Source organism: Oenanthe melanoleuca, chromosome 1A (assembly GCF_029582105.1).
Source record: "Oenanthe melanoleuca isolate GR-GAL-2019-014 chromosome 1A, OMel1.0, whole genome shotgun sequence".
NCBI lineage: Eukaryota > Metazoa > Chordata > Aves > Passeriformes > Muscicapidae > Oenanthe > Oenanthe melanoleuca.
In genome coordinates this window covers 41,686,082-41,709,021 of record NC_079334.1, presented here as the reverse complement: position 1 = coordinate 41,709,021, position 22,940 = coordinate 41,686,082, and the positions used below count along the sequence as shown (strand labels likewise).

General features: G+C 40.4%; 1 protein-coding gene across 1 annotated transcript; it reads right to left on the bottom strand.

Moving 5' to 3' along the window:
* Positions 1–1,145: 1,145 nt before the first annotated feature.
* On the bottom strand, positions 1,146–21,699 carry DBX2 (developing brain homeobox 2). The gene is made up of 4 exons (XM_056481974.1): positions 20,936–21,699; positions 8,914–9,009; positions 4,290–4,477; positions 1,146–1,946 (listed from the first exon to the last, which is right to left on the bottom strand). The coding sequence occupies exons 1-4, from the start codon at positions 21,267–21,269 to the stop codon at positions 1,623–1,625; spliced, it is 942 nt and encodes a 313-aa protein (XP_056337949.1). The 5' UTR covers positions 21,270–21,699; the 3' UTR covers positions 1,146–1,622.
* Between the last annotated feature and the right edge of the window lie 1,241 nt (positions 21,700–22,940).

Genomic DNA, 22,940 nt, shown 5'->3' with positions numbered 1-22,940 from the left:
AGTAGGATTGCATAGTTGGAATTTGCAAATTTGCCACTGAGAAGGCAGGACATGCACAAGGCAAGATACAAACTAACCTGATTGTGCTTAAACGTTATGATACAAGCATCATCATTGCAGTCTCAAGTTTTTTAGCTGCAAATGTATCTGAATTCACCTCCCAGATAATACAATGTAACAATGGGAACAGTAGATTGTCTATCCAAAGATAAAATATTATATAACAATTTACTCCACAACAATTGCACGGCTTTTTGAAAGATGTACAATACAGTTCAAAAGATTTGGAGCTCAAGGCAAGAATAATCAGGAACATTCCAGGCATATATGATAAGAAAAGCCAGACTAGATTATCATAGTCTTTCCCCTATAAAATATATGAATACCAGAAAGAAAATAGTCCCTATAAAACCATAATGTTTTCCAAAAGGTTTTGTCTGTAGCATAAAGTATCTTTAACCTGTCTTCTCAACAAAGGCATCCATAAATGAAAAAAAAAATTAATGTTACGCTCTCATTTTGAGCTATAAAGATTTACAAATAAAACAAAGAAAGATACACCTAAATTGATAGACTGATCTCCTTAAACTGGATTAAGCAAGCAAATAATTTTAAGCAGCTTTAATAGTACTCGAGGCTACTTGCATTACACAGAATACTGTCCTGTCTTTGATACAGATATCTGCTAATGTATCCTTACCGGCACCAGTTTAAGCAGCAGGAAGTCAGGAATAATGTTACTGTGGTAAGTCATCTCCATAAGTAATTTTCTCAACTGGTAGCAATTTTTCCAGTTATGGGTCTGTTGCTTAGTGCATTTTGGCTACAATTGTACACACTGTCAATTACGGTTTTGAAATACAAAAGATTCTACCAACAGCCAAAAAAAAAAGACATTGCAATTCAGAATTAAAAATGCTAGTAGATTCATGCATGGGCAAAAAGACAGAAGTCAGTGAATTGCACCTTCCAGTACACATTCTCATCAGAGTTACTTAAACATAGAATATTTTATAGAGTAGGTTGGTCACTTTTTAATATTGCGTACTTTACCAAGGTTTTCAGTTGACCTGTGACAATACTATTTAAAGCTAATTGAGTGCTGACATTGGTGAGGACAGATGGAGAAAACACACCAAAAATGCTTATATTTGTCCATAGGAATCTATGTGTTATTTAATGAATTTCTAAAAGAACCCAAAACCACTTACTGCCTTGAGAGAAACAGAGTTCTTCTTATCTCATGCACAGAAGAAATTAATTGGTCTGACTACAATGAGAGATGAAAGTGATTCTCTATTAGTGTGTTTTTAACGAACATCACATACAGTGCAGATGTATAAATCAGAGTAAAATGCAGCTTCATGTTCTTCACTTCATTCTACTTACCATCAGTTCATATTTTACTTTTAAGGTCAGTGCAAGACTGGAAAAGACACGAGAAAAGACTGAATAGTGAAAAATACTTCTTAAGTCATTAGTTGTTTGTAATTTTAATGGTGTTAGATTTTAGCATATTTTTGAAGCATAAACTAGTTAGCTTTACAATGTTCAAATATTGTTAATCTTAAAAGACTGCTCATTTGAAGCCTGCACTCTCCCACTCCATTTAGAAACTGCCCCTACTCCCTTACACTTGACGATGCCTTGTTTGCAGTGTCTTGGTCAGGATACAAACAGAGTGGGCTCTGCAATGAATTTGCTCTTGGAGGTGGTTGTGTACTAGTCAGTCTTTCAGAATTTCCTGGAGAATTCTCCCTCCACCTTGGACTTGCCCGCTCTTCAGACATTTCCCACACAGATGTGCATGGGGAGGTAAAACTCATGGTGGACCGTGAGAGGTAGTTCTCCTGAAGACCTTCTTCTTGGAGGCACCTGTTAGAAAGCACTTCTTTTTCTTTGGAGTTTCGCCATTTCATCCTTCGATTCTGAAACCAAATTTTCACCTGTTTGCAAGTTAATGAGAGTTCATTATCATTCTTTGCTTTAAACAACTTTGCCCAAACAAGTGTTTTTTTCTTTCACTTAGTTTCACATTCCTTCCTTGTTTGTTGTTACAGTAGACATCCAGTGAAGCCAGCTGACTGACATTATCTGAGGATTTTCCCATCACTATTTACTGCATCTAGAACAAACACTCTCCTTGACTTTCACCACCTACAGCAGCTTAGACTGGAAAATGGACAGCCCAATAGCTAGGGATAGAAGAGTTTCTACAGCAAATTGTTCTAGACAGAAGAAAATTCTCAGAGAAAATTACAATCGTCATTAAGAAAACTCAGTGATATTACTGGTGGTGTGAAGGCCTCTATTAAACAGAGGCTGTAAGAAGCATGAATGTCCCTTCCACATCAGCTTGGATATACAGCTTCAAAAAGTGTGTTGTGACGTAGGACACAGGATTGAGGATTTAAAGACATTTTGTCTGCCTGACTACAGTTTTCCAGGAGTTGCCTAGAATCCATGTGATTTTGAGATAAAATCAACTTTTCAAAACCTTTGAGTGCAACTCTTAAACACAAGCATTCAAATGCATTTATGAAATGCTGGGGAAAGCTTGGGGGAAAAATAATCAGGAGCTGGTTTTACATAAAGAGAAGAAAGGTGAGGGTGATCAATCAAATTATTCATATTGTTTTCTCTTTTCCCTTAAACATTTGCATTTATGTCTAGTATTGAAATACTTGATATGAAGACAAGAGGACTATGGTCTCAACGGTTTGAGAATCATTGTCTTAGATGACAGGTACTGCTCCTCCAGCACAACTGGTCAGAAAATTGAAGAAGTAACCTTCACAGTAATTTCTCTTCCTTTCATGAGGGGAATAAAAACAAAGACAAATACCATCTGGTCTGTCACTATCATGAAATTATATTCTTGTAGTAGTAGCTGTTATCTATGTACCACTACATTATTTTTTAAAACTCAAAACTCTCTTGAATAATATGAGCACACAAAATAATCTTGAGGAAGTAATTGTAATATTAGAAATTTGACTACATTTTGGGAAATTTTGTTAGGCAGCACACTGGTCAGTGCAATTGCACATTTCCATTGAAATAGTTTTCCTGCAGAGATTACAGTTCTGTACATCACACTGAGAAACACCACACTCTGCTTGCTTTTGTTTATTCTTGCAGCACTTGCCAGAGTCATCAGGTTGTAAGGTACCACCACAGACCACCAGATCTAAGCTCCTGTGCAAACTGGAGCCAACTGCAAAGTTAGATCAAATTGTTGAGAGCCATTCCAAGTTCTGAAAATCTTCAAGATAAAGATGATGAAAGCTCTCATCACCATTCCCAGGCTTTTCTGTCCCCCAGAAGCTTCTGCACACATATCTTTCACTCCTACACCGTGCAAAGAAACAAAATTGTACTGTCACCTCTCAGTATTTCAGCTGCAATCTAGAGGGCTGCATCTACTCCAGCACCTTCAGAATCTCACCTGACACTAACTACCACGTTCATTTTCTGCTGTTACATGCCCTCACAAACCTTTTTTTCCCAGTTTCTTTCACATTTTGTGCTCTTCAAGCCAGGCACTTTTCCTTTGTTTTTATCTGCAGATAGGTGAGGCCCCCAAGATTCCAGATTGGGCTACTGCTGTTCAACACCATTATGAATGTAGCTGTTAAGTCAGAACACCTCACTGGAGGAGTTAGACCCTCAGCTAAACTCTAAAATCTTGCAGTAGACCAACTCAGACTCATGAAAAAAATCCCATTAAATGTGAATTGGTAAGTAAAATGTGAGTGTTTCAGAAGGGCACCCTGGAAAGTTTTTCTTCCTGTGGGGTCTCTCAGCTCTGAAAATCTCTTTCTTTGTGCAGTCAAGTGTCTTTCCATAGGAATGGCTGCTTGTCTCTTGGGACAGAACAGTTCCAGAGGAAGTGCTGTTGACTGCCTTGTCCCTAGTTGTTCATCTGTGAGAGCAAAGGGCGCTCAGTGGAATGAAAGAATGATCTCTGCTCTCATGTTTTTTCCACTGCCTTTAGAGCAGTGGGATGGAGCATAGTTCCCTACTCCCAAGATTCCAAGGGGAAAAAAATGGGAGTTGGAAATGAAATGCAAAGGTCATGTTTCTTTGTGTGAAAACGGAGCGATCAATTTTTGAATGCATACATACAGGAAATAAACCAGAAAACTGTTCAAGTACTCCCTGGCTTAAACTGCCATTGATTTACTGAGGTCTTTGCAGGTAAAGGAGCTCAGGGCTGCCCCTGCACTGTTCAATTTTCCTCCTTCAAAGCCATTTTAAAGATTTTTCCCCAAAAGGACATTCCTTACCTGAGACTCCTTTAGACCCAGGTTAAGGGCCAGTTTCTTCCTGTCTGTTTTACTAATATACTTCTGCTTCTGGAACATTTTCTCCAAAGCCTTCCTCTGGTCTTCAGAAAAGACAGCTCTTCTTAATATGCCTCTCCGGGATTTGGAGTTAGACTCCTGGGTCAGAAGTGGCAGCACACTTTCCTCCCCTAGTGGAAACAGATGAGAGTTTCCCATAACATCTAGCACATATCAGAGAAATATTAAAGTGCTGTTCATTATAATGCTTGCAGACTCTTGTCCCACTTTTGATTTGTTGGTGTTGTAATGCTTCAGGCATATTCATTAAGGACTAAATCCTCACTTGGATTTAGAGGTGTTGTCAGTAATCAAGAGTCTCCCCCTGACATGGTACAAAGTAAATCAGATGAGTTCATAGAGGAATATTAGGACAGAGCCCATGCTACTGCAAAATTCAAATACAATCAGGGAGGAACTTCATTTTTCTTTGCCTGACATCACCACTGAGTAAACTGCTACAAGTTTTCCTATGAATTTACTCCTTGTGTGGAATGTAAAATTACATAAAAGTGGTTTGTAATACTGATTCAAAGAAACTAAGTAGTCTTTCCTCTATTTTTATGTTTTTTTAACTAATGAAAGGCTTTCAGAGTGAACTATTTCCTAGAAAATCCCTTAGAAAATTCACTTAGTTATTCTGGAAACTGCAGCAATTTCTTTATTAGAGGATTTGGAGAATACTTGGACTTACTCCTTTCAGCCTGGTTTCTAATCCTTTGACATCTCAGAGCAAGACCTGGGAGGGCAGTTTTCAGTGAATCCAATCACATCCCCTTAATGCACGCCTAGAGGGAGCCCTACCCTGGAAAACAGCCAGCTGGGGGACAAAGCTGCAATGAAGAAGTATTCACACAAAGAGCACAGAAACCCCAAGATAAAACTCTCGTGTTCCTCACACCCAATAAAAACTAAAGCCATAGTGCTTTCCCATGCTCCCTCTCCCCTAGAAAGATATGGTGTATGAGAAGCAGTCCTTGGTGAGGCTTCAAGTGCTTCCAGTGCTCCCAGCTTCCTCAAAAACTCAGGAAGCAGGAGCAAGGATCAGCTGAATCATCATCAAGCACGGCTGTGATAATTAGGGAGATGCAAGCAGGCCAGGAAACAGCTGCACTTTGGCTCAGAAGCCTGTGCCATGGCTGTACAGCCATGGACACCTACAATCTTGCTGTAGGAGTGGCAATTCAGATGCAAGCTGCCCTCCTGTTGTTCACCTTCTCATGTCCATGGGCCTAGTTGCCCTCCCTTATAATTGCAGCAGCTGCAAAGGTGTGTTGCTGCTCAATTCTTACAAAGGATCTGATCATTTTCATATCGAAGCCAAAAGCAAATTCCTCCTGAAAAGCAGATTCTCTAACATATTAAACATTTTTTGTGAAAAAGTCTATCTATTCTAGTCAGCTCTAATGGGGTGTGGGGGGGGAATGAAATGTATTTTTTTTTCAACTGATATAGTGCTCTTGAAAATACTAATTAAATTTAGCTGCAGCTTCCACAAACTGCTCCTTGGGGCCACATTTCAACTTCTGTATATTATACATATATACACATGGGTATATGTATCTTTAAACACCCACAGAAAAACAAACACACATATACTTAGGATACTGTAGTAAAATGATGAGAAACTGAAGTGCATATCTGTATGCCTTGCCAAGTTGATTAAAGACTTTTGTAGCCATGTGTTACTGGTTTGATATTACACTACCCCTGCATACAGCTCAGAGCAGAATATCAGAAGCTGAACAAGTCCATAATGATTATTCCCTAAAGTATGACTACCTGTGAAACATTACTGATTTAGAGGCTATTGCATTCTGTCAATTCTTTTCTTGAACCTTTCATGTCAAGAAATCAAGATCTTTATATTTGTCCCTCATAACAGTGTGTGGTTAAAAAAAAAAATATTATGATTTACAATGTTAAATCCTTAATTTATACAGATGTATCTCAATTTTCAAAATTATATCTAATACCAGATACAAAAATCATAACCTCTTGGTTAATGTCCTGATATTTATTACACTGTGATAAAATACACAGTCTGCAGAACAAAAGTCAAAATACCACAATGGAGGTTTCCACAAAGGGCAAGCCAGGTTTGTATTTCTCTGGGACTGCAGAGCCCCTTCATAATCCCCACTGCATGCTGCAATCACGCCCACAAAAGTGGGGGCAAACTGCAAGCCTTCCATCCTCAAGCATGTTTTCTCTCTTTCTTGCTCAAACTTAGTGAATTTAGGTACCTTTTCCCAGGCAGCCTCTGCTGAATTGTCAGCCATTCCCAGGTTTACTGGAGGGTCCAGTCTGGCAGCAGCAGGACTGGTACCTTCTCTCATCCCCGCTGTGGGATGAGAGACACCAGCAAGGGAAGAGGCATTAACAGGGCTGGTCCTTGCCTCCCGGCCTCCACTCCACAATGGAGTTGTCAGCCAAGGACAGAGGACGCCAAATTATGTGACCCCTTAAAATTTGTCTTGCCTGGCTGGTTGTTAACAGTCAATCAGCAAGGAAACAACCTCCTGCTGGAGCCTCGAGGCACCAATTAATTCCTGTACCGGCAGAATGCAGGGTCCAGCTTAACACCTATATTAGACTTACCAGTGAGACATCTTTACACTCTAAGGCACAATATGTGATGGATTTTAAAAGATGAATTAAACAAAATTTAATGATGAGTAGAATACTCAGAAGCATTAACAAATAGCCTATGGGTCAAAATATCTGAAACCTACCACCAACTAAGCAGCCTAGAGAATTTCTTTAAAAAATAAGCCATACTATAAAATGCACTCCAACTGTTACACAAAAACTAAATGTCAGTTTGTGGATTAAAGGATCTTTCAGTGCAGTGGGATAGGCAGTCATTTATACATTTCAACAATTCCAGCAAAATTAAATACATCAGTTTGCAGCTCATCACCCTGAACATGCAGGTTTAGGTTTAGTGTTCTGCTGACATAAATGTGACCAACTATTTCCTATGTTGCTGGTTTGATTTTTGCTAAGTCTTTCCTTTGTATCCTAATGTATATTGATAAATGTTCTCTTAATCTGTGGAACAATCTTCACTTGCCTTCATGGCAGAGACCACCTCGAAGGAGCTAGTAAAAGCTTTAGTCATGGTTTCCATTTTTTCATTAGAATTCAATACATTCTAGTTAAATGGACAATTAATAGGTCACTTCCAAAATAGTAGTGTATCAGTCCTGGTTAATAAACAATCCCCTCAGTTGATAATGGGCCTATGTATTCAGCAAGTCCCTGTATACACTCAGCTCATCCACTAAATCCCTTTTCAGGTAGACAGGGTTATATGGGAAGATGAGCTAGAATGAGTCTATAAAAGTCAGTTTCATTCACTGCTTTATTTTTCAGTCAAGTGCTTTAAATGGTGTCCAGAAAATCTCTTGGAATGTGAGACAGGAGAAAAGACTGGCACATAGAGTATTGCTTTATGGCCATACAAAAGGGCAACTGACCCTTGCCCAGGCCTTTTCAATGTGAAATGGTTCCTAAAGTTCATCTGCACAGTGAAAAATTGTGGTGAGGTCGCGTGTGGATGAGTAAAGTGAAAGTGGTGATTGGTCATGGTGCTGTCAGCCATTGTGGGAGAGCCGAGGCCATGTAAAACGCTCTGTGGGAAAGTGTCAGCCCCCTAAAGAGGTGCTCAGAAACTTGCAGCTCATTAAACTGCCAGCATTTGCTGCCTCACTTGTCAAGAATCATTCAACTTAGCAACTGCCCTTCTGAAACATTCATAAAAAGCATGCACTTTAGTCAGGAAAGGTTTGAATGCAACTGTGATAAAAAAGTATTTGCCAGAACATGTATAAGATCCAATTTTCATTTGGATTTGACAAGCAATTTGTGCCTTTCTTTCTGTTCTGAAAAAAAAGAAATGCTTCTTCTGTTTGCATTCATAAGCACAAAATCATGACTGTCCACTCTTAAACTATGGCATACAATCTTCCCAATCAAGGTTAAATTTAGTTTTGGATTAAATGGAAGTGTGTTCCAGTCTTTAATCCTAAACAGATAGTGTACACTGGTCAAAATTCTTCTCAACATACTTCTTCAGTTTTTACATTATGATTAAAAAAGAGAAAAAAATTAAACATGTGCACATTTGACTGCTACAAAAAGGATGATCGTTATATTTAAATAAAGCTAAGTCTTCCTGAATCATAATTTGCCCCTAACAAAATTAAAATGCAGCACACATTTTATGATCCTCCAGCTCTTTTCCTATTTGCAAACGTTTATTGACACTGATTTTTAAAAGAGTTACTGATTTTAAAGAATTGTTTCTAGCAAACTGAAAACAAGGCACTTTTCTAGGTTAGCTCTGTCTGGGTGTCTCAATGCCATTAGAAACCTCTCACAATTGCTCAGTGTACTTAAGTTTGATAAATCTTTGGAAACCCTCTGAATAGGATTGCTGTGATTTTACTAAGGAATTAGCTGCTGCCATTGCATCACCAATTAGTTTTCCAGAACACATTAAATCCTGCTGCTTTGGTTTACAGAATAACTCAAGCATTACTGATGAAGCATAAAAACTTACTTGGAAAAGCAGTGGGGGATGCAGGATGCTGACAGGACCCACCGCAGCATGCTGAGTAGAATGGTGGGGCTCGGAGAAAAAAGTGTTTGGAAAGAGCTGCAAAGAAAGCAGAGATCTAATTGATTATCCATTGAGTTTAGCTGATATTCATAACAAGAGTTCTCCAAAAAGTCAGTGTGTAAAGTCCTGCCCCACAAGTTCTTTTTCCTTTTTTCAAGATGGTGATATTTTTAAGGCAAACAATGATAAACCAAGTAATTGCTCTTTAATTTAGCAGGGCTATTTCACATGTGCAGATTAGTTATAATATGCAAAACTCTCCGTATATTTATAAGAATGACTAGAAATTTCCTTCTGTAATTGCTGTAATTATGAGGGTTTTCCTAAATATTTGTATTGAACACATTGTTTCAATAATATGTTGTTCAAATAATGAATGTAATTAATCTGAAAGTTATTTAAAATAACTCTAGTAAGCATGTCATCTTAGAAAAAAAAATCAGCTGGTACTCCAATGCTGTTAACAGCACTCAAACCAATAATGCCCTCAACAAGAAACCTTTATGAATAAAATTTAGAAAATGCCAAGAGATGAAACAGCTGAGCTTCACAGCCACGTACTACAGGGCCTGATTCTGTTATTCTGACTGTCAACTTAGTCTTGCTGGAAAAGTGGTCTAAATTGAAATAAACCACTTGCCGAAGGCTCTGCTTGATTTAACAAAAAAATCTGTAAAATCAACTCACAGAATTAGGTAATATTTGGTAAATTTTTTTACTAATTTTTTTCAATCGAAGTCTCTAATTTAAAAAATGCTTCCAAATCATGGAAAGGTCTTAATGATCTATTTATATGTTTGTTTGGTTTTTTTTCTATAAGGTTTATGGGCTTCTCCATTAATCCTAATTACCTATCAATTTCTGCTTGCACTAGTCAATTATGAAACCTGGAATATTTTTTTGTTTTTAAAAAAGGTATATCATGCTTGCTAGAACTGCACACTTGTAAAATGTCATCAGCATCAAAACATCTGTGTCACTTTCTTTTTTCAGTTTAGGCAGAAAATAAGTGGCTCAAGAGCCTGTCTGTATTTGTCCAAATGTCCAGAAAAAACCACATTAAGTTAAAAAAAAAATAACTGGACACTTAGATTTAAAAAAAAAATATAAGAAATCAACAATCAGAAAGAAAGGGAAACAGATACATGTATCCAAGCCATGCGGCTAATTTTTAAAAGTTTTCCAACTGGAATTGAAAATAAAGATCACTCAAAATTAGGTTTCTGAGTATGTATCAGGACCTCAAAAAAAGTTTTCTGATCCTTAAATTTGCTATTATCCCAGAGCAAAAAAACTACTGTTGTAAAAGTCTAACTCTAAACATTTCTGAAGTATTAACTTGCAACTGCTAATTAATAAGCATTTTGCTGGTACAGCTTTCTACTGAAATTTTGCTGTTTGTAATGGAATACAAATTAATTGCTTGGTTTTGAGGCATATACTTGCAAAACATTTACAAAAAAAGGAATTATTTACACCAGGCATCAGTATTCTAAAACTTCTTTTCCACACAAGACCATCAAATGTTGAACCACGTCCTTAGAAACTTAAAATAATCAAGAACATGAAGTCAAATACTGCCTATCCTATGTATCCAAAGGGTTGCAATGCAACTGTTGAAGTGGGTAAGCTGGAAAGGATTTGACTAACTCAAGAAGCACAGGAGCTGTACAAGATAAATGTCAGCCAACCTCCCAGACATGAGAGCTCATCATTGACAGTATATTTTATTCTCTGCAACTCCCAGACTCTCAGGTGAAGGAGCTTTTGCTCCCTTCCTTAGGAAGCACGTTCCTCATGCTTTTATCAAATTTCCCTTACAGTTAGGCAAAACTCTCCACTTCTGAAAATATAACTTAGAATACAAAAGATGCCACACTTCATTCCTTTGCTTTCTTCTTAAATGTCTTAGATATTCCTTGGCTACCATAATGTCCTATTCCCTCCAATCACTGCTCCAGCACCTTATTCATGCCATGCAATTTTTGTCAGACATGTTGTCCTGTCCTCGATATTCCCTCTTGTGATTTCTTAATTCTGACCAGTTCCTTGCTCTTTTTTGATAATGTAGGGTTCATAATGGTATGTGATAAATGCAGAACACAACTGTATAAATCAGAATTCAACAAGCTATTGATTTAGATAGACTGCATGCTCCTGCAGGTAATGACAGGAATAGGCAAGGGCAGTTTCCTCCATTCACTACATCACTCAACAAGTAAGCTGCAAACATAAAGGTCTGAAAATGGATCAGAGTAAAAACTTAAGCAAACTTGTTGCTTAAGCAAACTCCAAACAAGCAATATATTTCCATGGAAGTTGTTGACATAGATTTAATACACTAGCACAGTACCACAATTCAAACAGAAGAGATCTTGACCCTAATGCTGCTCAAGTTGATGGAAATCATAGTCTGGCTTTCCTGGGCATTCTACTTAATTCTTTCAACCAACTGCTGCTTTTTCTGCCTTCAGGGTGCATATCTCTTTGAAGCAGAATATTTACTTAAGAAATAAATAAGATGCAGGTGTTATACTCACGAAACTCTGAACAAAGAGGTTCCTGAGCTCACTTCTCAAGATTTAGTCTAGATACTGGGGAATAAACAATGCCATAATGTCTCTCTATGCCTATAGCCAACATGTATGTCCAGTTCATAACCTTTTTTAATATGCTGCAGCTATACTAATGCATAGGTGAATTCTACATTATGTACATGAAACTACATCCCTACATCTACTGAAGCTGTTGCACTCAAACCAATGTGCAGCAGTTTTGCAGAGTTACATCAGTAAAATATACCTGACATAATACAGGGATACTCAACTATGTCTTGGGAGTTCTACATGGAGAAAAACGTTAATGCTTCCACATAACATATCCAACTAGATTTTTTATCTTCATAAAAACAACACAGTTCATCACATTAAATGGCTTCCACTACTTGCATGAAACTCCATTAACAGAATTAGAATTGTACAGAGAAAAACTGTATATTTGATTTACATGTATTTCAGAATTATACTGAAATTTTATCTGTAGAAATTACATAATACCTATCAGTTTTGAGAACAATATAGAGGAAGCACTACCTATTATCTTCTTTTCACGTAAATCACAGCAATTCTATCAATATCTGTTGATCAAGAGACCTAAAGCAAACAGTCTTTGCTGTTCACATGAGGCTGAAAATTGCTGAGATGTCAGAATATTAATTCTGCCATTTTTTGGCCAGAATGAGGTACACAGTAACCAAAGTGCAGCTGTTTCTCCCAAAGGAACTTAAAACAGGAGCCAAATCCAAATAATTTGAATTCAGGACACTTAAGTCTTTTTCTGCTTTACATCCTCATTTCATAAAAACCAAGACTGAGAGTAACTAAGTGTTTCAAAAAATCAATCTTTACAGGTTTAGCTTCACAAGTATCAAAGTATGATATAAGTGCCTTTTAACACTCCAAAAACTGTACTATAAGCCTTAAAAGAAAATTTATTGGATCATATATACAAAAGTAGGAATTATCTAGGTTGTTTTTTTTTTCACAAAACAAATTCTTTTGACACTGGTGCTGTATGCAAAATTTTAGTAATAATGTTCTACATTACTAAATGTAGATTTACCTTTGTGAATAAAAATTGTTTTACACACAATAAAATAGGTGTACTAAATGTGTAAATGGACCTCAAGCTTATCTAGTGCTAAAACTCAGAAAGCAGTTCAGATACTGACATTTTAAAATACATTGCCTGCTCTGAAAATATTCTAAATTCAAAAGCCCTTCTGTTATAAAAAGTCATACTGACAAAGGGATCAGAAGTTTCCCTTCCAACTAGCCATCATTTTGAGAGTAAGGTTCCTAAATGCAGTCCAGTTCAGTTATGCAAATTTGAAAATGGCTTATTATTAAGGATACTGTTTATTCTTCCTAATTCTGCTGTTGTGAAATAACTCAGTAAAGACTGCAGCCTATCAGTCATCAGGAGAGTGGGAAGATGTGAAGGAAAAATGGCTATTGAGAAAAGGTGAAACTGATGGTAAACTTCTGGTATGACCCATACAGGATTCTTCACTGTGACTGCTGCTGGTCTGTTGAGGGGGTTTAAAGATAACTGATATAAATGTGGTATCAACCTGTGAAGAGAGCTCGAACACCTCCAAAAAAACTATTCAGAAAAGTGCCTAGAGCCAGCTAACAAAACTAATAACAGGACCAGAGAGACCTAAAGATGCATGAACACTCTCCAAGTATCGCTAAGTCCACATGATGCCTAGGCTCCAGCCCTGGCAGGAAACTTCAATATATTATCAGTAAAATTATCGCATTTCATCAGAGAATCTTGGTTGTTTTGTGTCCATAACATGGGCACAACTGCATTTCCCACCTACATCCCTTCTTGGCAATGTTTAAAGCAGATTTGCAAAGCTGCAGGGAAGTTTCATATCACGAAGAGCTCCCTGAAAACAGTCCAGCTTAGTGACCCAGCTGAGCTGCATTTCTGTTCCTGATCCACAAGCCCTGGACCTCATGATGAGTCATGGCTCTTTCCCTAGCAGTTACTGTCTTTAGAGTGCAATGTTCCAGCAGCAGTTGTGCACCCCCAAAGCAGCCTCCAGCTGCAAGAACAAAGCAGCAGCCACTGCCATATCCCACCCAAAAGTGACTGCCATCACATGGAACTGGAAAAACTTCCTGCAAGAACTAGCCTTCCAGCACTCCCAAAGTCACCATTTGCTTCCTATTTATTCCTGTAAAACACAACCACATGAATGGTCAAAGAAAGTCAAGCCAAAGGGGCAAGCAAAGTACCACCCACAGATCAATTTTTAAAAATTGATAAGAACATTCACAGAAAGAGTTTTACAGTTCTAAATATAAATCCTACACAAACTGTGGATGCAAGAAGTAGGCTTGCATTTTTATGTTGGGGCTTTCAAAAACTGGCAGAGCAGCCCTCAAAACGGGCTTGAAATGTGCTAACCACATAATCGTCACTTACATCTACAGCAATGTGATGGCCAAGAGCACGACACTGCAGATTATCTGAAGCCACATTAATCACTGTCAGTTTTCAGATGCATCCTTCACATGCCTAATTATTACGTTGCAATTTGTTATATGTGATTTTCACTGCCTGAGGAAACACACCAGCCTGAGGCTGCTGACAACACAGGGTCAGATCTCACCTCTACAGTTCAAAGCAGCAACCAAACTCCACAATACTTGCCAAAGACTCCATGGGTACCCTGGTGTCAGGAGTAACTGGCTTCTACCTCCTCCGTGCCTCATACACAGCCTTGCTATTGAGAAGATGGGAATCTACTGTGGATTTACCAGCTTTTTTCTGGCTTTGTCCTTCCTCAGGATGCCCATGTACTAGTATGCCTCAGCACTTTATGATTACCCACTCCTGTCAAAACAGGTGTCACTGTCAGTTCTCTGTCTAAAAGTTCAGTGTCTTGCCTGAGTTCCTTGTCTGGGACTCCTGTACAGTCAATCAGAAGAGATAAGTAGCTCTACAGAACAATTCATCACCTTAAAACACAGAAGGTGTCTCATCCTCTGGAGGCATCTCTCAGTATCAACTACAAGATGCCTACTTTTTATTAAACACTTGAATTACTATGAAATTCTTCTTATCCTTCATAGGTAACATCAAAAGAATACTAACTTCTGTACAGCCATAAAGACTCTAAAAATGTTAGAACTCAGCTAGAAAGTCAGTTATTTTCTTTCATTTTCAACATATTACAATTTGTTTAGAATTTTTTTCTCAAGCATGGGAAAACTAGGGTCAGCTGCTGCAATTGTTGCAGCCCTAATTAAAAATCTTAAAATAGGTCCAAATGCATAATTTAGTGTATCAGTATGCACTGATTAGCCAAAATTTTTTACCTGGAGCAGTCTTTACTTGTTGCAGTACTGCTAGCTCCAAACAGACAAGTCTCAAGATATATAAATGGTGTTAGAATAAAAAATAACACATGGTGAATTTTCCCCCTTTTTTTTTTTAACAGGAGGGATTTAGTATTGTTACATTTGTATAAGAAAATACTTTTTCAAGTTGAAATTTGAGATATTCACATAGTCACAAAGAGGTAACACTCTGAACACACATTCAGAATACCTCAAGAGAATTATGTGCTACAACTGCACACAAAAGCAGCCTCTCATGAAAAATTTTCATAAACTTTTCAGCACAAAGCAAAGGCCACTTCTCCAAAGTGACAACTCACCTCAAAGAAACACAGTCCAGGTTACTGAAAATACTTAGACGCATAATTTCATAAATATCAGGGTCTATATATCTGACATTCGAAAATCTCCTACTGCTTTATATACCTGCAGTTGTCTTCATTTTGAAAAAAAACCCCCTCTCCTTTTGCTATGGGGTCATGACTGACCACAAAAGTACCATGTAAAACATCAGTTATTTTGCACAGCTGCTTTATAAAAGAATGCTAAACACCTTCAGAGGGCAATGGAAGCAGAGAACTCGCATTCCAAAATTTAGGAGAATTTCTTAACAGAAAAAAAGACACAGCACAATAAAACCTCAAATCTACACTTGAGTTTGCTAATGAGATGAATCCTTACTACAGTCATGTGTTTTCTAAATTCATGAGCAATACACTACAGAATTTCAGAAGACCAGCTCTTTCTGCTATAGAAAATACATTTTACAGAAGTTAATTCACTAACTGTAGGCATGACTGATTCCATGGTTTCCCCTCAGTCAATTTATTTTCTACAAACTCCACCATTTGTCTTCCTAGTGCAGCTCTGAGATCTTCTGGCAGTACCTAAATCTTGTCAAGGACCAAACTCGGGATCCTCTTCCTTCTAAGTGATGGCACCACGAGAGCAGCCAAAGGAAGGAGCAGTGTCCAGCCAATTCTCATATTCCTCACTGAGCACAGACTGCCAGAGTAGTGGCTGGGTTAGAGAGGAGCTGGCACTAGTCTAGCTCTGGCAACCTCACAATGAGGACAACGGTTTGTCCTTTAAAAGCCATTTTGCAGCCACTCTTAAGATATGCTGGGCATTCCAGACCAATTCTATTAAATGGCTCACAAAGTTAACTGGAAACAGGAAACGTGCTGGACAGAATCTGTGATTTCTAATACTTACAAAAACTTCTTTGCTTCCAAAGACAAACTTTCAAAACAATTACGGGGTCTCAGTGCTCCTGGCAATCAAAGAATAAGAAAAGATACCAAATAGATCTCCCCACCTTAAAGAAGCTTTCTATCTTCAGAAAACACCAACAAAACAAGAAAATCCTAACACTTGTCAGTCAACTTGTTGCCTGAGTTAGAGGGAGTCACAACAAAACACACTGGGCTCTTTCCTGTCTTTTATTTTACTGAAAGCTAGTGTTACATGTCGCTTGAGGACACACCCTGGCTGCCAGTTGGCTTGAAATCAATAATTAATAAGCATTAATTCACTACTAAGAGGTCCAAAATGAAAGAAAAAATATCACTTAGATTTCAGTAATTTAATTATCTCCTAGATATCATAAAGAAACACAAGACACTCTATTAAATATGGGAAATAAGATATGTTTGATTCAATATTAGAGTATTCAAGTATTAGAACCGTTGTCATCACCTGAGAAGGAAAAAACTGACATCATTTTCCAAAGACTTAGCCTGCAAAAGACTTGGCTTGATTTCCTTGCAATGCTACCAGTTTTATGTATTACCTTAGGTAAGCCACCTCACTTCTTTTCTCTCCAGCTTCTCCTCCACACAGTAGAAATCTCTCCTATCTCATTAGCCCACCCATTGTGATTATAACTGCATCAAAATGTCAAGTACCCAAAAGTTACAGAAAGAAAAGACACATCTACAGCACAAATGTATCTGGATATGTATAAAGTACATCTATAGATGCTTACTATAAGTCCAATTTTAATTTACTACATAGTTCTGATTTCTTTTGTGTTATATGTGCTATCCTTCATTCTGCTCTATTGTATTCTGATGCTTTAGGCAAAAATCTCTTAAGATAAATTTCTCAACGGGTTTTACTATGCAATTATCTCGCTGTTTGTTTTGTTACATTTTTCAATCTCCTTTCTCTGTTAATCTATAAAAACGCCAAAATTAAAGCAGAAAGCCAGATTCTTTCCACATGTCCATATTCAGGTTGTAAAGCACTTACTGCCAAACTCCTCAGGGCAAATTACCTAAGAAGAGTAGGTATTCAGAAAAATTATTTCAGGTAGCAGAGTAGCTCTGCATTTCCCAAGGAGATCACTCAGCTCTAGACCCAGCCAATACTTCTGGAGACTAAGTCTTGAGGAAATATGTGGAGTAGCCCTCTTTACAACACCTGTGCTACAGGACACAGCATCTCAGCATTGTCTGGACAATCTTTATGCAGAAAGCACTGAAGAAAACTGCTAGGTCTTCTAATTTATCCAGAAGATAACAACAGGCTTGGAGTCAAGGGACTAAAGCCCAGATTAGCAAAGGGGCTTCAAGCAAAGCTTAGGAAGCCTGTGGGAATCCCAAGCCAGTTGGCATACCAGTGCAGAAGGCTCATGAGTTTATTATATAGCAGTAACACACCTTCTTGCTTTTCCTTCCTAAGTTTATGTAACACGCTCGTTGTTCACATTCTTCTTAAATTAAACCAAACTAATTTCAAATGCTTATGATGATTACATTTATTTTTTAAAAATGTATGTAATGATGGAAAGTAGTTATTTAAATGCTTATGGATGACAAATATGTTTATTTCTACCATGCTGATTGGATGATGTAATATTTAGGGTGTGACACTTCCTGAATACTTGTTCAGTTTTTTATTCACGATAACTCTGAAAGACATGTACGTAAAATACACATGCAGAGAAGCACTTGAAATAGTCCAACTAATACTTTGAAACCTGTAAATTATGGGAAGGAAACTTGCTGATACAACTCAGTTGCTGAGGAGTTACAAAAGGAAAAATTACCATGACCAGACAGCCCGACCAAGAATGCCATCCCACCTGGTCTCCTTTGCCACCATGGAAAAGTGTTTTCCAATTTTCAAAAAGAATACAGGATTTACATTTCTTAGCACTTTTATGAAGTGTTAAAATGTACCCTAAAATGGAGTGCTTTCTTCATGCCTTTCCTTTGTAGGTACTGTGAATACATTTAAAAAGGTTCAGCTTATTCAGTTCAGTCCCTGGTGTGATTTTACACTTCCTTCTTTTTGAGAACTTCTGGTGACCTCACCAGAGTTTGGGACTACATGAGTAATACAGATTACTGTTTCCAAAAAGTCTGATACTTTTCCAATTCCCTTTATTTTTTTATTAAAAAAAAAAAAAAAAAAAAAAAAAAAAGAAAACTTGGCTTTTTTGAAAAAAAAAAAGCTTGCTTTATAATTTTCAATAATCTAATTAAAGACTTCAAAAAAGATTTTCCAAAATGCCATGTGATTTGGGGATTCCAAATAAGAGTTTATTCCTAAAAAAAAAATAATTTAAAAAAATCAGAAAATTAAAAAACTCTAACTAGCACAAATTCCTTAGCTAAAATATCTTCACTATTCCCTGAAGGCTGAATTTTTGTTCTGCCAAAATGCTCCTTTGCCCTATCACTGTATAAACAAGAAACATTACACAGAGCCTGACCACCCCAGCCCTACTCACAAATGCAGTGTCTGGTCTGAACAGTTTCCTCACTATACGCCTACACTAGAGACAAGAGACTCCTTAGAAACCACAAACTGGCTCAGCAAGACAGTTCCAATCTAATTCAAATTTATGAACGTTGGGACAACTAAGTGTCCTCATCACTTTAAGATATACAAGTCAGATCAAACCAATAGATCCTTGTCAGAATATAAAAGTCATTGTTGCAAGTGTACAGCCACAGGAGAATTTTCTTCTGGGTGCACAATGAATGAGGAAACACCAGTATTTCTCCCTGCTCAAATCTAAGAGCCTTTTGCCAAGATCTATGGGAGCTGTGGAATCAGATGAAGCATAGGACTGGACTCTAAATCACTAGGCAGACCTACCACACTAAAATCACAACTACTACTATGGGTCAATCAAAAGAAGAAATAATCCTGAAAGCAAGAAGCATTTGCAAAACTTGACATTTGGAAACTTCTGTAGCGATTTACCTACAGCTTTTAAAAACAAAAAAACAACAACTCAGACAAACAAACTACCAACAACAAATAAAATCCAACAAAATACCTTTACCTCTCCCAAATAAGAGTGCTGGGACATCTGCTGTCTCTCTTCACAAATAAATATAGCATTTTCTCTAGAACTTTTTTTCAGGGTAAGGGCAAAGGCCAGGCAAGGATAATATTCATCAAATTGCAGGAAGATGATACCTGTCCTGTTCCCTGGCCTAGGCCATAGTTAGTTAAAACAAACATGTTTAAGTAACTGATATGCTTAAGATAACACTTACCTGAGAGGTCAGGAACATTTAGAAACGTTAATGTACACTTTGACTCTCTCCTGCCTACCTTTAAAGTACATCATGCTAAAGGATCAAATAGTGTTTTGGATTTTGAAGAATAGTTTGCAGGATTTAATTGAAATAAAATTAAGTTTTAAAATAAAACAGTAAGTCCTGTTTTCAAAACAAGCCTTTTGGTTCCACATCTCAAAGACTTAATTCAAAAAATACAATTCTGTTTGTCTAATTTTCATTTTAAACACATTTGAAACTGCGTGACAATAAATAAAAAATTTTAAAATACCACGTAATATTGGAATAAATTTATACATTCTAACAAAAAATCAAAATACAATATAGATAACGAGTCTAACACCTAATTTAATGAATTGACTACAACTTCAATCAGTTCCATGACTAACAGAAGCACATATTTCTTAAAATTTGTTGCTCGTGCCCAGACAAAATGTATTTATACGAAAATCCACACGTTCATGAAACGGAATGGGTTTTGCAAACCGGTTTGTTTCCACTTCCATGGCACGGGCTCCTGCGGGCCCCCGGCGGACGCGAGCGGGTCCCGACCGCCCGGCTCTCAGTGTTACACCGGGCTGATAACGCGCCTTTAAAACTTTTTTCTTCCCCTGTTCCTGGCTTTGTCAAAACTTCCAGAAAACTGCCTGTTCTACAGGCTTAATTTTCCTTTTGGCAGGAGGAGCCGGGTCCTGTACGCCTTGCTGTCCCGCAAGGCAGGACGCGTGGAGAAACGCGCTGCTGCCTCCCGAGCCATCGCTACTCGGGAGGGTGGGACCGCTCGCCTTCCTCCCAAAACTCGCAATTTCAGCCTCTCCCGGAGCGCCTGTCGGCGGCGAAGCTTTACCACCCCCTGAGGCTGCGGGACGTCAAGACCTGGAAGAACTGCCATTAGAGGTGTTTAACAGCACCCGACGCGGCCATCGCGGGGCTCTGCCGCGCTCCCCGCACCCGCAGGTGCGCCGGCCGGCCGCGCTCGGGAGCTCCGCCGGGCCCCGGCCGCTCCTCGGCGTCCCGCTGCCAGCGGCAGGGCGAGACCCTCCCTGCGGGCTCCTCGGAGCGGCCGCGCCTCTCCAGCCGCCGTCTCCCCACGGCGGGCCGGGCCGAGCCCTCGGACAGCCCCTCGGTCCCGTCTCCCCGCGGTGGGACCCAGGATGGGCCGAGCCCTCGGCCAGCCCCTCGGTCCCGTCTCCCCGCAGTGGGACCTGGGACGGGCCGAGCCCTCGGACAGCCCCTCGGTCCCGTCTCCCCGCGGCGGGACCCGGGACGGGCCGAGCCCTCGGACAGCCCCTCGGTCCCGTCTCCCCGCGGCGGGACCCGGGACGGGCCGAGCCCTCGGACAGCCCCTCGGTCCCGTCTCCCCGCGGCGGGACCCGGGACGGGCCGAGCCCTCGGACAGCCCCTCGGTCCCGTCTCCCCGCGGCGGGACCCGGGACGGGCCGAGCCCTCGGACAGCCCCTCGGTCCCGTCTCCCCGCGGCAGGCCGCGGGCCGGGCCGGCGCTCACCTGTGGCTGCCGGCGGGAAGATGCCGCCTCTCTCCGCCGCCGCGGCCCGCGCTGGCGGGCGGCCGCCGTCCGCCGCAGAGGGGTTAAGCACTTGGAAAGCCCATCTTGCCGGGAAGGGACCCCCCGAGGGGTTGATTTGTTCCGCCGCGGGGCACAGCTTGAGGGGCACAGGGTTGGCGGGGACGGGACGGAGCTGCGCAGGGCTCGGCGCCCCGGCCCGCAGCAAGTTCTCGATGAGGAAACTTTTGCCCAGGTTGCCGAAGCCCGGCGCCGCCGGCAGGTTGAGGAGAGCCGAGGAGCCCACCAGGTCCCAGTAAAGGGCGCTGGGCAGCATGGCGAGGGCTTCCACCCTGCTCGCCCTGCCCTGCCCTACCCGGCCCGGCCCGGCCGCCGCGGCCCCTCTCTGGGCTGGGACGGGGCGCCGGGCTGTGGGGCCGGGCGGGCTGGCGGGGCGCCTGCCCGAGCGCTGCGGGGAGCGGAGCGGAGCGCTCGGCGAGGCGGTCCGTGGAGACGCGGCGCCTCTCCGCCGGGCTGGAAGGTGTGTCCAAGCGCATTCATTATGTCAAGCCGGGGACGAGGAGTGATGGACGCGGCCAACAATGCCGCCTTGCCCGGCAGCCCCCCGGGGCGGGGGCAGGGCGGCAGCGGGGGCGGCTGTCGGCCGGGGCGGCTGTCCCGCCGTGCCCGCCCGGGGTGCACCTGTGCGGGGGGACCGCGGGGCAGGGGAAAGGCCCTGGCCTCCGTCCCGGCGGGGAGGTGGCTCCGGTGTTGGCCGCGGAGAGATCACGCCGACCTCATGATCCCATGAGGTAATGGGAAGATAGTCATTAGCTCACTCCCTCTGGGTATTTTTATCTGGCCTTTTTTTTTTTTTTTTTTTCTTTAGTTAACCACACGCAACATACACGCTGGATTTTCAACATTTGTCATAATAAATCTGATTAAGATCAACACGGTACTGTTAATCATGTTTTTCTCGAGATGTTGGACGAAGCTTTGTGTGGGCATAAACATTCTTTGTCCGGAATAGCTTAGTCCATTTCTATTTCCTTGCATGTATTCACTTTATTTACTTCCGAATCACGTAATGTGGCAAAGATGTCTCATTTTGCAGTTCAAACATGCGTGCAGAAAGTTAAAAGTGGATGCTGTTCCAAAGTCCTGAAAGCACCTCCCTGTTTTGCAGAGAAATCCTTTTATTCCAAAGCAGCTGCTCACCACTCTAATCTTGAGGATATTTCCTGCAAAATCCTCTGGAGGTGGTGCATCCCTTATTTTTGTAAAGCAGCAGAGGCATAACCCTTGGACATCAGGGCAGTTCAAAGCTAAAACCAGCTGGACTAGTGGAATCATCTGTGCCCTCAGATGAGAAATGGGAAGGATGTCTTAACTGCTGTGGTACTAAGTAATACCTTGGGGATATATAAATTAGATGCTTACATGTCGAAGCTTTCCTTTTCATCTTTGGGTAAGTTGGCCCTGCTAGAATTGTGGCAATTGACTCCATTGGTGCTAAGATGTGGTGAATGGGAGCCTAAGAGTTTATAAGGCTGCTTCATGCCAGAGACCCATGTAGTCTGACCTTCTGTCTTACAGCAGTGGCTGTAAGCAGGAAGAAGTCCAAGATGAGTCTGTAGCTTTGCCCTGATACATTCCCATAACTGTTCTCAGCTTAAACAATTTGCACATCTTGAGCACTTGTATTTGCAAATCTGAAGGCCTTCACTAAGAGATATTAATGCAATATTTTATTTGTGAGCATTTTGAGACTCTTGCTTCTTGCTGTACAATGGTCAGAATCCAAACCATTGTATCCCAGACTACATCTGAAACTAACTGTGCATTGTTGTAGTGTAAGGTGCAGAAATTATGTTTCTAAGGGAAAGAAACAAGTCTTCCCAGGAGGGCACCCACTTCTAAGCATTGCAAGTAGCTGCCTTTGCAATTATCCCTCATAAATTTATTCACACTTAAGGATTTATTTTTTCTTTCATTTCACTGATCA